The sequence below is a fragment of the Punica granatum genome, chromosome 2 (genome assembly GCF_007655135.1).
Source record: "Punica granatum isolate Tunisia-2019 chromosome 2, ASM765513v2, whole genome shotgun sequence".
Lineage (NCBI taxonomy): Eukaryota > Viridiplantae > Streptophyta > Magnoliopsida > Myrtales > Lythraceae > Punica > Punica granatum.
Window position 1 is genome coordinate 37,276,529 of NC_045128.1, and position 15,889 is coordinate 37,292,417.

The following is a 15,889-nucleotide window of genomic DNA, read 5'->3' on the forward strand; positions in this document are numbered from 1 at the left end:
TAGAAGGCGCAAAATGCTTTGGATTGCTGCAGTGAGCAATATTGCCACAAATCACAAGAAACTGCATAAGTCTATAAAAAGATCTTTCTAAGTTGCCAACAACATCAAAAGCATAATAATTCCAGAGACAGGAGAAAAAGAAAACAGTAAGTAGGGAGCGGCAACAGCTCTCAAGTCTCATCTGCAGGAACTTCAAATCAAACTTAAAATGCCCGGACAAATCTGGGTTTTGCTTGTCTACTGCCAGGCAGATGAGTTCTATCCTTGGTTCTGCTTCAGTCAATCTGTCTGGTATTCAGACCCGGGCCCTCTTGTTGCTGCAACTAGGGCACTTGTACTGCTTTATGTGCTCGGCCTTTGCAGGAGTGATCTTTACGCATTTCCCATGGAACCATCTCTCGCAGATATCACAGCAAATCCAGAACTCGTCATTGGCATAGCTATCCCCACAGGCTCCACATGTTGCACCCTGTTCATCGTCCTCTTCCTCTTCTCCACTCTCTTCCTCGTCCTTAGGTGGTGGTGGAGACATCTTAACTCCCTTTGGTTGGGTTTCAGATTGCCGAGACTGTTTCATAGCAAAAACATCACGTGCCATTGAGGTTAAGAACAAACTTGAGATCAGAAGGTGCTTTATTGCATATTTTTCACAATTTAAAGGACCGAAATTGAAAAGGCCATCGGGTTAAACTGATGCTTACCATCTTAGAGCTCGATTTGCTCTTGCTATTGTTGTGACCACCAGACTGGTCCTTTGGTTGCTTGGCATTTCCAGTCACAACTTCAAATATTGTTGGGAGATCGTTAATCATCTGGAAAAGCTTCTTTCTGTAACATCAGGAACACTTACGAAAGTTAAGAGCCTAGTTCAAGTGTATATCCTCACATCTGCATTAAGCAAGTTCTTTTCCTTTCAATGAGGCATAAACTTGGAATTATTAGTTGTTCTCATTGTCAGTGCATTGATACCATAGAGTCATAATGTGGATTGAGATTCGTATCAAATGAGTTGCCAAAATAGAAAAAACCCCTCACGGATCTAAGCAGTCAAGTATTAGAAATCAAACATCCACAAGTATATGGAAGGATGAAGATGTTCATTCAAACTAGCATCGCCTGTTGGAAGAAATTATGCCCTGTTTGGATTCCCAAATAAAAAATTTTAACTTTAACTTTAACTCAACATACTGCACAACAAAAACACACATTTCCCAAGTCAAAAATGTTAACTTTAACTTTAACTCAATACACTACACAACAAAAACACACGTTTCTCAAATCAAATTTATAATCACATCTCATTTGCCATTTTCCACAATCAAAATCAAAATCAAAATTAAAGTTATTTAACTCTAAATCCAAACGCACCATATATATTTAATTCTTCCAAATCTCACAAAAATTACTTCCTCCCAGTTGATCCCATGTGGCACTGCTTTCTAGTAAAAGAAAAACAAAGAAAAAACTACCCACAAAAATTGACATATTCAGCAAAAGGGGAAACGTAATATTGCCTAGCAGTCCCACAAATGCAGATACTTAATTTTCTAGATATGTAAAAAAGACATCATTCTCAGATATAATGGATGTATGAACTCATAAAAAGTGATTGTTAAGTGAGCTATCCTTCTGTAGAATGTTTGCTGAAGTAATCATACCTTTCATTCTTACCAAAACCAAAGCGTGCACCAAAATAGAAAGCAACAGCAAGCAACCACGAATCGCTGTGCACTGCAACCAGTGATAACCAGTCTTTCTCCTGCATTCCATCCCTAGCGAAGTTAATACCTAAAGCTGGCTCTGGAAGCTCAGGCGGAACCTCCTCTACAGGTAAGTTAACTTCCCATGTTTCGTTTGGAAGTCCATAAAGGCATAAATTCTCCTTATCTGCAAGTGCAATAGACAATTCCTCAGGCTCAACAATATAAATAACAAAAAGTACAATGCTTTTGAAAACAAAATGTCCTATAATTTCTTGTCCCTTTGTTTCGTTTGTTTTTTTCACTTTGGATAAACCTCTAGATGTTTTGGACATCTGTCTCAGCTGAAGGAAAAACAGAATAGTGTACAAATGATATCAAACGAAAAGAAAAAAATTAACTTTCTTGCGCCATTGTTACCACCAGGTTTGTTTGATAGCACGTGGCTTTCTTATGATTCAGGGTTAGCAATCAAGCTACTACATACAGTTTTTGACCTAATGATGATCCCACAAGGCCTGACTATGAGCCACCAGTAACATTAGGCACGTCTAAACAGAAATGTATCCGAATCCAAATGGAAAAAATGAAGGCACAAGTAACTTATTAGAGGGGAAAATGATGCGAAAGCACACAAATGAAATGAGAGCCGCGACACAAAGAAAAAGCTACTTATTACAGCAATCAGATACGAAATGTGTCGTGTCATGCTGCTGGCAAATACTTCAGCTACACACAAATATGATGGAACTACGGAACAAGTGGGTGACTCGCGGAATTTGTATTAATACATGACACTGTCTATCACCTTGTGGACATCTCTACACCACGTTCCAGATAAAAACTCATGATACTGCAACCTGCGGCTTGAACTCCCAATCGAGCCAAGAGCGCAAGGCCGTGTCAAAAGTACCATTCTATAATCTGAGCCACTGGCACCCGGTTACCAAAGTGGACACTGGGTACTCGGAAAAAGAGAAGCTCCCCACTGCAAGATGATGGGTTCTCGAGAATTCCCTCAAGTCAGCCAAGAAATAACAGAGGAATATCGGGTTGATAACCTCACTATAAAAGAGGTGCGAACAAAACAAATTCTTCGTAACTCACAGCAGTTAAATGGAAAGGAGACAGCTCCAGCAAACAGAAAGGAGAAATATATCCCGGAAATCTTAACCGTAAGAAGCAATTCTTACACTAAACAATGAGAGCTGCGGTTTACTTTCAGATTAGCCGCAATTCATAACCCAAGAACCCAATTCACAAAGAGAGAGGGGAAGGCGTACCAGGGTCGCACTGCTGGTAAAACTTCTCAACATCTGCAACAATTCAAGCAGGGCGAGAACGAATCAGCACTAAAAATTAACGTCGAGGAACCCGAGAAGACAAACCCACACAACTGGGACAAACCAGCAACATGGGTACGCATGGTTTCAACAATCACGGACATGAAGAACACGCAAGAGGATGGAGAAGAGAGAGAACCAGTGGTGAGGGCCTTGATGAGGCCGGCTCGTCTGCCCTTGAAATCGCTGAACACCTCCTCCACTGTCCTGGGCACAGGATGGGGTATACCTTCCATTGTTATCCTTTATCTCTATCGCTTGGTGGGGCTGCTTCTACAGTCGATTATCCTCTCAATATTCCCTCAATTTCTTCGCCCAACTTCCCTCAGGACCATCAATCGAAGGATGAGACGGTACGGGGCGAGAAGATTGGGAACTAGAGAATGCGCAGAGAAGGGGATGACTGATGAAAGAAGACGAAGACGGAGGAGGAGGAGGAGGAGGGAGGAGGGGAAGAGAGGAACAAGAAGTGGAACAAGAAGTGGAGGAAGAAGAAGAAGAAGAAGGGATTGAGGACTTCGCGGTTAAATTTTGTGCTCTGAAGGGGAAAATTAAAAGGAAAGAAATTAAAACCCCAACCAAATGGAATTTGGGGATTTTGCAATTGGAAAAATTGAAATTGGGATGGCAGAGAGAGAGAGAGAGAGAGGGAGGTAGGGCTACTGTGACTGTCTAGGGTTTGTTGTCCCCAAATTCCCCAAATATATTTTTATATATATTTATATATATAATTAAAGAACGTTAACGTTTTCCTTTTTTTTTTTTATCTAATTTATTTATATTTATATTTATCAAATTTAATACATTTTTACTGCCTCTGTTTTCCTTTTCGTTTCTTTTTTGTTTGTTTTTGCGCCAATACATTCATTAAGCAACATATGAGTTTACCTATGGGGCAAATTTGGTATCTAAGTCCGCGTACACGGTTATAATTTTGCAAAAAAAATTCTAAATGATAAGGCGATATGCTCGTCTAACAGAACCATAATATATAAATATTCAACTCTCATTCGTAATTTCAAATTGTTCTTGCATATGAGTTTCCAGTTTACTATCGAGTTGTGCACACGATTCGAATTTTGCAAAAAAATTATAAATGGTAAGGCTATTTGCTCCTCCGATAGAATTATAAAATATGAATACGCAACTCTTATCCGTAATTTTAAATTATTATCGCGTATGAGTTCCCATATGGAAGACTAACATACCTCTCTTAGGAGTTCAAGGACGTTTAAACAGAGGTTTCTTTTATGATTACTAAACATTTACGTGCGGTTTCATACATATTTTTAATTATTGATGCGTTGATTCACTAATTATGGAATTTACCATAAAGTATTATTAAAATTATTAGTCTTCTAGCTGTATTTAAAATTTAATAATAATAAATATAAAAAAATAAGAAATGAATTTGGGAAGAAAATGACTAAATTAATTTAGAAAATGAGAGAAATGGGCAAAGTGGGGGTGGGGGAGAGAGAATTGAGAAGAGAGAAAAATACATAACATTTATTTTTAGAGAATTAATTCTTACTTTTCTTTTATACTTCTCCTCTCATTTTCTAAATTTATTTCTCTATTGAGATATAAAAGTATGTTTACTAATATCAACGTTATAAAATCGCAATTTATAGTAAATCAATTACTAATTTAGTATTGGATCTCAGATCTCATTGAAATAAATGATTTTTAATAAATAAGAAAGGAAAGTCATAATTAAAAAATTAGAAAAGGAAAGAATTGACTAATAAAAAATTAGAGAATTAAAAAAAGAGCTCTTCTAATCTCTATACAAATTTGAATAGTAAAAAAAATTTAGAAAAATCATTTCAATTTTATATTGGTGAACATAATTTTTGTGGTTCTCTACTTTTTAGAAAAAAATATTCTGAAAAATCTAAAAATTCTCCAAAACTAAACCTGCCCTAGTGCTTGGAGAGAATTGTGGACGTTAAAGGTGAACGGGTGGTTATAGGAGGATGAATAGATGAATTTGTTCTCAATTATTGTCTAATTTAATGGTTTCAATTTCTTTTAAAATTATCTGCAATGGGCGTCTTAGAAAGTTCAATGTTAGACCAAAATTTTCCTTCTTCCTTTTGCAGTATATTATTATTATTATTATTTAAATATAAAATATAGATATAGTATATTATTATTATTATTATTATTTAAATATAAAATATAGATATAGATATAGATATAGATATAGATAATTATTATTAAACATATATCTCGGGTTCGATTATACCGAAGGTCAACACCTGCACAAGACAAAACGCATCTTTCCCTCTCATATTATAGTCCATCCAGCCCAGCCCAAGCCCAAGCCCAAGCCCATGCCCATGACTAACCCAAGCCCAGCCCATAAACATGCCTGCGCTGACCCTCCTATTCTTCCTCCTCTTCCTCTTCGATGAGGAAAGGAAAGCGTTCAGCTCAGCAGCAGAGCCGTCGTCCTCTTCCCGCTCAGTTCTCAAGCTCCGTCCTCTGCCTCCGGCTTGCAGGGCAGGGCCCGTCTTCTCATCTCCCTCTTTCCCCAGTTCCGGCTGTTGAGACCTTCCCATTGAACATTTTACATATGAAGGCCGACAGAGGACGCAGCTGTTAGCTTCTTCTGCTGTCCTCGGTGATGTTGCGGCCATGGAGGAGTCGGGCACTTTCAGCTCGCAACGTCCTGCGGTCTCTCGCTGCTGACGGTTCAGTGGGGCACCTGCAAGAGCTCATCACAGTCGATTCAGCTGCCACTCGTACTTCGTCCGGCAGAGGTTCTCGAAAAGCTCTGTTCTTTCCCCTTTTCTCGTCGTGCAATCACGGATATTGATAAAGGATGGGGTCTTTGAATTTTGCTTCTCAGGCTCTTTGGTGAATGTGATTCTTGCTAATGGCAATCCAGGCTCACTCCTTCCTCCACGAGCTCACTCCGCCGGAAGTAGTGTCAGGGGATTTTGCACCCTTGTGGAAGATGTGCTATCTTCCTCGGGCTCTGCTTCTTCTCCCAAAAACGGAGGCAGAGTTCGAACGGTAGACTTCACCAAAGTCGATGTCAACCGTCTCCCAACTGTTATTCTCGTGGGCCGCCCGAATGTCGGCAAGTCTGCCTTGTTCAACCGGTTGGTTTCATTTTCACTTGCTCTCCTTCGATCGGAAGATGTTTTCTGATATATATACGTGTAAGTTATGTGTCTTTCGGCAGCTAATGAACTTAGTGGGGCATGTTACATGTAGTCTGATTCGGAGGAGGGAGGCTCTAGTGTACAACACTCCTGAAGATCATGTCACTCGGGATATCAAAGAAGGTGTCGCCAAGTTGAGCGATTTGCGGTTCCGAGTGCTCGATTCTGCTGGTCTTGAAATGGCAGCTTCATCTGGGTCTATACTCGATCGAACGGCTACTATGATTGCAAAAGTGCTTTCTAGGTCTCAGTTCGCAATCTTCCTCATTGATGCGAGGTACTCCATGATTGCGATTTGCTTCTTGCATTTGCTATGCTAGCCCACTTGAATGCATAAAAGTGGTCAATGCTTTACAGTCCAATGGTGTTTGATAGAAGTATGTTGCCGCTCTCAATGGGTGCTCAAGCCTCCCTCACGCTATATTGACAACCTCTGGAATTCCTTCTTTCCCCTTCTTCATTCGGTTTATTAGTATAATCTTCTACTGGTTTTAAGCACTTTAGATGTTTGGAGCCCTTGGGAAGGATTATACTATTGTAAAGAAAAGAAGAGACCAATTATCTTTCATAGAGGGCCAGAGGCTTGCTTTTTGTAGAATTGACACTGTTGTCAGCATGACTTTGTTTGCTTGATCAGTCAGTTTGTCATTTCTAATCTCAATAGATTCAACATACTCTGGTTTCTGATTAAAGTGTTGTATTGTATGCTAGTTCACGTAAATAAGCTTAGCTTCACCTCCCCTTGCATTTTGGTGATGAAAGGCTATAAATTGGGCATTATATATCTTGTATGTAGTGAGTTCTCTTGTATTCCTTCTCGATGGCTTCATCGTGAACGTGTTCTGATTTGATCGTAGAGTTGGGTTGCACCCAATGGATGCGGAGGTTGGAAGATGGTTACGGAGACATGCTCCTGGAATCAAACCTATAGTGGTTATGAATAAATCCGAGTCACTGGATGATGCTAGTGGCTCTCTTACAACAGTAACTGTAGAAGCTCGTAGGTTAGGCTTTGGAGATCCTATTGCAATCTCTGCAGAGACTGGACTTGGCATGGCAGATCTTTATCAAGCCCTAAGGCCTCTACTTGAGGATTCTATGCGTCGGATGTCAAAAGGTTAGAGAAAAATACTGCCATCAATCTGATTTTAAGTGGCTAGTGAACACTCATGGCAGTGAATGACAATGAAGCTCTCCTGCTTTAGTCTTCTATCAACTTATTATTCAATAATCCTTTCTCAGATGAATGTAGTGAAGAAAATAGCTCTTGTGAGGAAACCAGCTGCTGTGAGAATGATGAATCCAAGTTGCCGTTGCAGCTGGCAATCGTAGGAAGGCCAAATGTTGGGAAGTCGACATTGCTTAATGCTTTGCTGGAGGAAGATCGTGTTGTGGTTGGCCCTGAGGCCGGTCTGACACGAGATTCAGTTAGAGTTCAGTTTCAGTTTCAGGGTAGAACTGTCTATCTGGTGGGTACCGGCTTTTGTTCTGACTTTTCTTGTATTCTATTAATTAAAGTATCTCAAGACAGAGTACGTGTTTCCTTGCTGTATTTCAAGATCAAGACTTTGTCTTAGAGCCAACAATGAGATTTAGTTGATTAGTGAAAACTGTGATTTAGGTTGATACTGCTGGTTGGCTGCAAAGGACAAGACAAGAGAAAGGACCAGCCTCCTTGAGCATCATGCAATCAAGAAAGCATCTCATGCGAGCTCATGTGGTCGCACTAGTGCTCGATGCCCAAGAGGTTTGTATTGCACTCGAGTGTTTCCTAATTACCGCTAAACAACAGATTACTGTAAGCAAAGAATTTTCTGTTAGTAGATATTCCTTGTTTAGAAACTTTATCAGTTTATGGAAAGATTGCCTTTCTCTGTTAGATTGCGCAAGAAAAACGAAGTATGAAACATGCTGAAGTAGTAATAGCTAGGCAAGCCGTAGACGAAGGTCGGGGTCTTGTGGTTATTGTGAACAAGATGGATCTCCTGAGAGGGAAGAGGAACTCTGCGCTATATGAGAAAGTCATGCAAGCTGTTCCAGAAGAAATTCAAACGGTTATTCCCCAGGTTTGTCCTGTCTATCCCAACATGTACAATAGCAAAGAAGTTCATAGAGGTTGAAAAGTTTGATATCTTGTTAATTCGATGGCTTTGGTGAGTATTGATTGCAGGTTACTGGGATACCAGTTGTGTTCACATCGGCACTGGAAGGGAGGGGTAAAATGGCAGTCATGCATCAGGTAATAGATACCTATGAGAAGTGGTGCTCGAGGTTGCCGACGGCACGTCTCAACCGTTGGTTGCGAAAGGTTAGTTCAATTTCCTTTTCTTAAATATAGCTTTTCTGTCCAAGCAGAAAATTTACTCTTATTAGATGGACTAAAATTGTTAACTTGACCTCAGATTTTAGTTTCCTCATTCTGAAATCTCGACAATATGTCAATCCCACATATTGTAAAGTCATTGACAGCTATTATTATGTTGGGCGTCGAGGAGTGGAAATATAACAGCATGGAATAGTCTTAGAAAAGCTGACTATATTGTGTGGCTATTATGCATTTATTTTCATTCCTTCGTTAGAAAAGTGGCTTGCAGAGTGAACTCAATTTCAGCTCGGAGTATCAGCCTAATTCTATAGAGAAACTGGGTCGATGTTAGAATGCCAGCACTTGAATGCCAATTTTGGAAGCCACTTACAATTCTGAGGTTGGGTCTTGAATGCAATGTCTTCTCGGCATTATGCAACTGAGGAATTAACCTCGCAGTACTCCCCCTTCCCGTCCGTGCTCTGCAGGTCATGAGCAGGCACTCGTGGAAGGACCAGGCTGCTAAGCCCAAGATCAAGTACTTCACCCAGGTGAAGGCCCGCCCCCCGACCTTTGTTGCCTTTGTCAGCGGGAAGACGCGGCTCTCAGACACGGACATCAGGTTCCTGACGAGGTCGTTGAAGGAAGATTTCAACTTGGGTGGGATTCCCGTCAGGATCATGCAGCGATCCATGTCAAGAAATGACGAGCTCAGCAGCAGCAGCAACAGCAGTAAGCCGTCTTCAAGCCGGGCAGTGACTGCGAGGACCTTTTCCGACAAGCGAACTGTTGCTGCTGCTTAATTAGGGGGAAACCATGGAGGATTCCATGCAAATGCACATATGTATTAATAATTTTTGAAGTATGTAATATTATTAGGGGAAGTTCGGATATCACTCATTATCTTTTTTTTTTTTTGCATCACTTGATATTCGGAAGCCGAATGAGTCCCAACTAGTTCTAGATTTGAGCGAGATCGACCAACGAAGGGTAAAACTCTTTAATTGCGAATTTTTGAGAAACAAATGTTTTGGAATGAAAGAAGAGAAAAAGAAATAATAACGGAATTTTTGTCCTCTCTTTTGTTTTGGATAGGCAAGTAGAGACATGAATAATTCTGGTGTGAGTGCGACATTGACGTGGACATCATATGTTTCCATGGATAAATTATTTGGTCTATATTGGTTTCAAACAAAAGTAAATAAAAATTATTCAAAATAATGAACATATGGTTTGGCTTGTCAGCGTCCACACGACATGGGACCTCCGGACTTCTGTGACTTTGCGTGTTATAGTCTCTCGGGTTCAACCTCTTAGGCCCGTTTGGATTCACAACCTATTGATTTTAATTTTAACTTTAACTTTAACTCAACACACTACACAACAAAATACACATTTCCTAATTCAAAAATTTTAACTTTAATTTTAACTCAACACGCTACACAACAAAAACACACGTTTCCCAAGTCAAATTTATAATCACATCTCATTTGTCTTTTTCCACAATCAAAATCAAAATCAAAATCAAAGTAATTTTAAATTTGAATCCAAACGGCCCTTTTAAAGGCCGATGAAAGAATGGCATCGAACGGCATACAAGGTTTCGGCTGCAAACGGCGTCAAACTCTTCCTCCGGTTACACATCTTGTTCATGTCATACGCGCTGAAATCTAGCAATTCAAGCTTTGGTTGCTGGCAGAGGACTTGGGTTAAATCAGCCAGCTATCATAATATAGTTGCATATTATTTATGTAATTGCGTCGTGTCACGTTTTGCAGCCAACCCTTTATTTGACCAAAACAGTCTCCTTGTTTACTTGCATATTGTGCGATATACTTGAATAATCTTATGCATTAGAAATTTCCAAAGAGAAGATAATACTAATAATATTTTTTTTATTAATATTTAATGCTTATAATTGATTTATATGTATACGCAACCCCTTAAACGATCAAAATGTATAATAAACTAATATCAATTAGTTTTAGCGATTTCATACTTATTCTTTTTACACAAAATTTCAATTAATTAAAGTCTTGCGTATGGAGAACATTCATAACTGACACGACGTCAAAAATGTATAGTTGACACAGATGGTCATATATAGGTTTCAAAACACGCATATTCGAGACTGGCCTAAAAAATATTTTGACAAACCCTAAGTCAACACATATCTATATATAATTAAGGTGAGTTAGCTACACACACATAGGTTATGTCAATGCGTGCTAATTGTTCGCACAAGATGATCACATCACACATCCAAATCATCAAACCCCTTTAATTAGGAAGCACATACATCAGAAAACCTAGCTAGCTAGGTACCATGCAATTCCCCAAAAACTAATTAAATTAAGCTGCAAACTTGCAGCGGCAACAATTAATGTTCAATTAGTTACTAAACAAGTGTTGCTTAATATACTGATCAAGTTCACATTAGGGTGCATCATGCATTGATCAATCACAGATATAAATATATGTATATACGAAGCTAGCTAACAATAACACGTTGCTACTTATTTGAATGGATTGCTGTTGGGATTGTCAGGATTGTAGTCTGGGTTCGGCACGATAGGACTCCAATCCCAAACTACTCTGTCCGTTAAGGTGGCGGCGGCGGTGGCCACTGAGAGCTGCTGGGTTGTGCTGCTGCTGACTCCCAATTGCTGTGGCTGTTGCTGTGGGGGCATCAGCAGGGCAGAGAGCTGATGAGAAGAGCTCGGATGGTGATGTTGATGAGTAGCGTAGGAAAATTGGTTATGATAGTTCACCAGTCGGTGCAGATCATCCTGCAGCACAGCTGAAGATGAGGCCGCTGCCATCGTCACCGCACCGGATGACGAGAATGTTCCAAAAGCAACAGTAGCAGCAGAAGCTGGTACGAGCTGCTGGTAAGTTAAAGCAGCCGTCGGCAGTGCTTGGTGTTCGCGAGCTTCCACTGGCAGTGGGACTCCGGCTGGAGTCATAACCGTAGTGTGGTGATCATAATTGTTGAAGCGACACTGGGGCCGCTGCTTCCTCCATGATGATGGAGATGATCAGTTTCGACAGTAGTGTTTATCTGATCAATTGCATGATGATGATGAGGTGGTGGCAACAGTGGTTGAAAACCCTGTACGGCGTCTGAGTTACTAATGATCGTGCAATGATGCTCTACTGCTGGTTGCTTGTGACGACGGTTGTCATTACTCTCCCGATCCCGAGAGGAAGACGGTGCCCTCGTCGTCGGAAGCGATCGTGGCAGGTGGTGGGAACTAGAATTGGAGTAGTCTTCCACTCCAGGTCTCTTATAAACTCGGCATAACGATATCTCTGCCTGTCCACAACATTATCACATACCGCTCTTTAGCCGTGTATATATGCAAAGGGAGTCGAAGAAAATCGATTGGTACCCATCTATTCACCAATATAAATGTATATTTATACACACATCTATGTATATAACTACCATCATACTAACATTTATACAGATCTTGGAGAGGACACACACCAATTGTAAATTAACCCCGAAAATTTTCTATTAAGTAACATTTTCGATCGGTTTCCCTACATATATGCCTATATAAGCGTGAAAGTCTAATGACAAGCGTATATACAGCATTAGAATGCACATATGTGTTCAACTGGAATCATGATCAATTAATATGATTTCAATCTAGGGTTTGAAAAGATGAACATAGCAGCTAGCTAATAAATGCAGTGATAGAAACATAAAAGCATGGAAATTACTGATAAATATCAATTTGATTTATCATGAGGGCTACAAAATTGTAGGAGGATACTGCATCGAACAATATATATGGGTGTTTCATTTACCTTTTGGTAGCGTTCAGTCTCGTGATGTGGCAACCGGTATTCGTTCATGATCCAACTGGTCCGGGTACCTTTGGGGGCTTTACCGGAATAGAAAACTAGGGTTTTCTTCAGCCCGATTGATCGGGAATTTTCACCTCGGATCATGCGGTCAGCTCCAGTCGCCTTCCAGTAACCGGAAGTTGTGACGCGGTTGGGCCGATCCCCGTTCCGATACTTGCGGTCTCTCGGCACATAGAAGTACCATTCCTTCTCTCCGATGGTTGCCAATGCTACAATATCATCCAGACCAACATGTTAAGCGAAAGACGTTGATCAGTTTTTATCTAATTTTGACTATAGTCCTCTCCTCACTGACAATTAATGAACACAATCATCTCTCTTGAAGTATTCTCCTAAAAAGTTCAGCGATATTTATCTTTCTTGATAGGAAAATTGGAAAAGCATTACTACGTTATCGATATCTACCGGGAAGCTCCCAAGGGTCGTATCGGTAAAGATCAAGGAAGGTGATGAGCTCGACATTGAATCGCTTGCCCTCCACCTTACGGCGAAGGTAGAATTCCACGAGCTCTTCCTCCGTAGGATGGAAGCGGAACCCTGGCATCACCATGTCGTGCTCATGCTCATCATCATCATCACCGCTGCCGCCCTTGTTGTTCTTCTCCTCATCGTTGCTCATGGTCACTGGTATTGCCATAAACTGTAGAAGAAACTAAAAACCCTAGCTAGACTCACCAAAATAGTTATATATAGAGAGGGTGGATGCTCGTCAGTCTTCACACAACTCCTTTCTCTCTCAAGCTAGTTCGACATCGCTCTCTTCAGTCAGAGACCCTATCGATAAGCGTACCGCGAGTTGAGCAAGTGGGCAAGAAGGACATGATAACAATATGAATTGTTGATATATATTACTGATGTGTACGATATATGACCGGCCAAAAAGCGAGTAATTAAATTCTTTTCTGGAGCGGAGGAGATATGAGGAGGAACTAGCTAGGGAAAGGGAAGGAAATGAAGAGACTGGGAGAGGATAGAGAGTCCTATATATTGAGAAAAACTTGGACCCCACACAAAGGGGAAGAGAAGGGATCAATTGGACTTCATGGTGAAATTTTAAGTATCCTCCATCTGTTAACTGATATTAATCCCGTTTAGGTGTCATCTTTGTCCTACCGTGATGTCTTTGAAGTACATTTTGAAATCTTATATTCTGAGTAGAATTCGCTCATTAAAAAGTATAATTTGCTGTTAAGTCATGCCTTCGTAGTTAGAGAGGTTGTATGGGTTAAGGAAGGAGTTTTAAGATGAGAAAGTGACATATCCACAAATGAACGGGACAGGGTGACCATAGCTCTCTCTCTCTCTCTCTGGGTCGCTCTTCCTTCCTCAGCGGTGGCCTCCTTTAATTTTGGACTTTTCTTTTCTCCTTCCATATATGATATTAAATTCTTCACATAACTTATATTTATCTCGTTATATGTATTAGTTGGTACACGTTTCTCTCTCTCTTTCTCTCTCTCTCTATATATATGTGTGTGTGTATATGTATGTACCTCCAACATGGACAAAAACATGAAATTTGAGCTGCCATTGTGTTGTCCTTGTATGTATTAGAGAGTGTATGTGTTAGTCAAATGATCCCTTATGATTATATGTTATGGAGATTTTGTGATTCATCAGAACACACGTGAATGTATATATATAGGTTTGCAAATATATTGCATGCCCACAACATTATGAATCTATATAAATGTGTATATATATATATTTATGCATTTTGATATATATAAGTAACAAAGTTGAGTGTAGAAATATTGCAATGAAGCAAAATTAAACAGGGATTGTTTTGTACACGCATGTGAGCGCACTACAAGTTGCTAACTCTTTTAATCTTGTTGGTTTACATACGGATTTGGCTTAACCTTAAGGGCTAATTAATATTTGCGTTGATAAATTGCTAAATTTCCACCCTAAAAAGGAATTGCTAAAAGAAAAATTAACTATGTAACGCTTCATCATGAACTGATCAATTTTCCCTAGCTAGGGTTTGGATGATAAGTAATAGGGGAATGGAATCGGTAGGGCATGGAGACGGCGGTAGAAGTATATATATGGTTGAATATGATAAGATTTAATTACATATATAAGAGTCCATTTTATATGGAAAATATTTGCATATATATACAAACATATATTATATTTTTTGCGACTTGTGAGTTATTTGGGGGTTATATATATATATATATATATATATGGTGGACTCCCTCCGTTGATTGAAGACACTGAAGCCCGTGATATATATGAATCATATGATCAAGACTCTCATATTAAGCATATAAGATGACAAAAGGGAATGGCCGCTGCCTGTATTTCCTCGTTCTATTTACTTTCTAACATATGTCTTCACATTGAGTAACGAATTTTTTATTTTTTGTTTTCTATATATTCCTTGAAAATAGGAGATATATTAATAGTTTTTGTACATGATGAAATTTAGTTTTAGAAAAAAAAAATGATAACGGTTACAGAGTGAAATTTTTATTTTATTTTTTTGGTAGAAAGACTGGGCAAAAGCCCAAGAAATTAAAGAGTATAAAGTGGGGGAGAAGCAACCCCGGCAAGATCCCCATATATAATGTGTATAAGTACAAGAAGTATATAATAAATATAATTAAAGAATAAAAAATGATAACGGTTACAAAATGAGGTTTTTCTTTAAATGATAATAAATATATATATATATATATATATACAAGAAGTATTAGATAATCCATATGTAATATGTATTAATTTCATACAATATTTATATGAAACTCATAAATGAATAATATTTCCACTGCGATTATATTTGTAACGTTGAAATTGAAGCCATTCGCTTCAGTAAAATGAAACCTTCTTAGTTTTTACTACACTATAACCTTGACATTTTAAGGGAACTGGTTTCGTCTTTCACTAGATCAATTAAGAGACTTGTGGATGGGTGGTGACAAGCCTAGACCTTTGGGTCCTGATGTAATTATGGTTCAAATCGAATATTTCGCAACACCATTCCGGTCGCTCCCTGACCCCTTTTATTCAGCAAAAATGAGAAAAAAAGAAAAAAGTTCAACAGCACTTCTCACGTTGACTAAAATAAGGCAATGAAATTACTTATGTCAATATGATTCTGGTCGAGGTGTGTTTGGCCTTTTCTGCCTCGACTTCACGGCCAATCTTTTAATTGTTTTTGAGTAATACGAGCGCCAAGCCCATCTTTTATTAAGAAAAAGTAAGGAAGGGTAAATTGCACCAGTGATCCAAAAGATTTCATGAATGTTTCAAGTTGGTCCAAAATATTTTTTTTGGTAACTTGTTTGCACAAAAAATTTCAAAACCATTTCAATATAGTACATTCTGTCCATTTTCCCTGACGCCGTTAACATTTTGACGTGGCGAATCATATGTGTCACTTTTGACACGTGGAACCAATCACAGCACGCCACGTCATTTAAGAGAAAATAAAATTTGAAAAAGTCTAATAAAAATACAAAAAAAATAAAAAATAGTAAA

At 39.1% G+C, this 15,889-nt stretch overlaps 3 protein-coding genes across 3 annotated transcripts; 1 reads left to right on the forward strand and 2 right to left on the reverse strand.

The window, feature by feature from the left end:
• Positions 1–2: 2 nt before the first annotated feature.
• Positions 3–3,726, reverse strand: LOC116195486 (PHD finger protein ALFIN-LIKE 7-like). The gene is made up of 5 exons (XM_031524716.1): positions 3,183–3,726; positions 2,984–3,016; positions 1,659–1,887; positions 702–828; positions 3–568 (listed from the first exon to the last, which is right to left on the reverse strand). Exons 1-5 carry the CDS (start codon positions 3,277–3,279, stop codon positions 296–298), a joined length of 759 nt encoding a protein of 252 aa, XP_031380576.1. The 5' UTR covers positions 3,280–3,726; the 3' UTR covers positions 3–295.
• A 1,722-nt stretch (positions 3,727–5,448) lies between these two features.
• Positions 5,449–9,464, forward strand: LOC116197722 (GTPase Der). Its single transcript, XM_031527951.1, has 9 exons — positions 5,449–5,811; positions 5,901–6,156; positions 6,272–6,496; positions 7,077–7,336; positions 7,462–7,688; positions 7,841–7,966; positions 8,100–8,285; positions 8,390–8,527; positions 9,013–9,464. Exons 1-9 carry the CDS (start codon positions 5,676–5,678, stop codon positions 9,325–9,327), a joined length of 1,869 nt encoding a protein of 622 aa, XP_031383811.1. The 5' UTR covers positions 5,449–5,675; the 3' UTR covers positions 9,328–9,464.
• A 1,330-nt stretch (positions 9,465–10,794) lies between these two features.
• On the reverse strand, positions 10,795–13,361 carry LOC116195415 (NAC domain-containing protein 35-like). Its single transcript, XM_031524588.1, has 3 exons — positions 12,806–13,361; positions 12,341–12,609; positions 10,795–11,840 (listed from the first exon to the last, which is right to left on the reverse strand). The coding sequence occupies exons 1-3, from the start codon at positions 13,035–13,037 to the stop codon at positions 11,487–11,489; spliced, it is 855 nt and encodes a 284-aa protein (XP_031380448.1). The 5' UTR covers positions 13,038–13,361; the 3' UTR covers positions 10,795–11,486.
• Positions 13,362–15,889: the final 2,528 nt, after the last annotated feature.

Excerpts from the sequence above, each read along its gene's own strand:
- LOC116197722 (XM_031527951.1), top strand. The coding sequence starts at position 5,676 with ATGTTGCGGCCATGGAGGAGTCGGGCACTTTCAGCTCGCAACGTCCTG. Across the intron at positions 7,689-7,840 it reads AGGGTAGAACTGTCTATCTG|GTTGATACTGCTGGTTGGCT; the intron begins GTGGGTACCGGC and ends ACTGTGATTTAG. Across the intron at positions 8,528-9,012 it reads TCAACCGTTGGTTGCGAAAG|GTCATGAGCAGGCACTCGTG; the intron begins GTTAGTTCAATT and ends CGTGCTCTGCAG.
- LOC116195415 (XM_031524588.1), bottom strand. The coding sequence starts at position 13,037 with ATGGCAATACCAGTGACCATGAGCAACGATGAGGAGAAGAACAACAAG. Across the intron at positions 12,610-12,805 it reads CGACCCTTGGGAGCTTCCCG|CATTGGCAACCATCGGAGAG; the intron begins GTAGATATCGAT and ends ATGATATTGTAG. Across the intron at positions 11,841-12,340 it reads AGACTGAACGCTACCAAAAG|GCAGAGATATCGTTATGCCG; the intron begins GTAAATGAAACA and ends TGTTGTGGACAG.
- LOC116195486 (XM_031524716.1), bottom strand. The coding sequence starts at position 3,279 with ATGGAAGGTATACCCCATCCTGTGCCCAGGACAGTGGAGGAGGTGTTC. Across the intron at positions 1,888-2,983 it reads TTACCAGCAGTGCGACCCTG|ATAAGGAGAATTTATGCCTT; the intron begins GTACGCCTTCCC and ends TTGCACTTGCAG. Across the intron at positions 829-1,658 it reads GGTTTTGGTAAGAATGAAAG|AAAGAAGCTTTTCCAGATGA; the intron begins GTATGATTACTT and ends CTGATGTTACAG.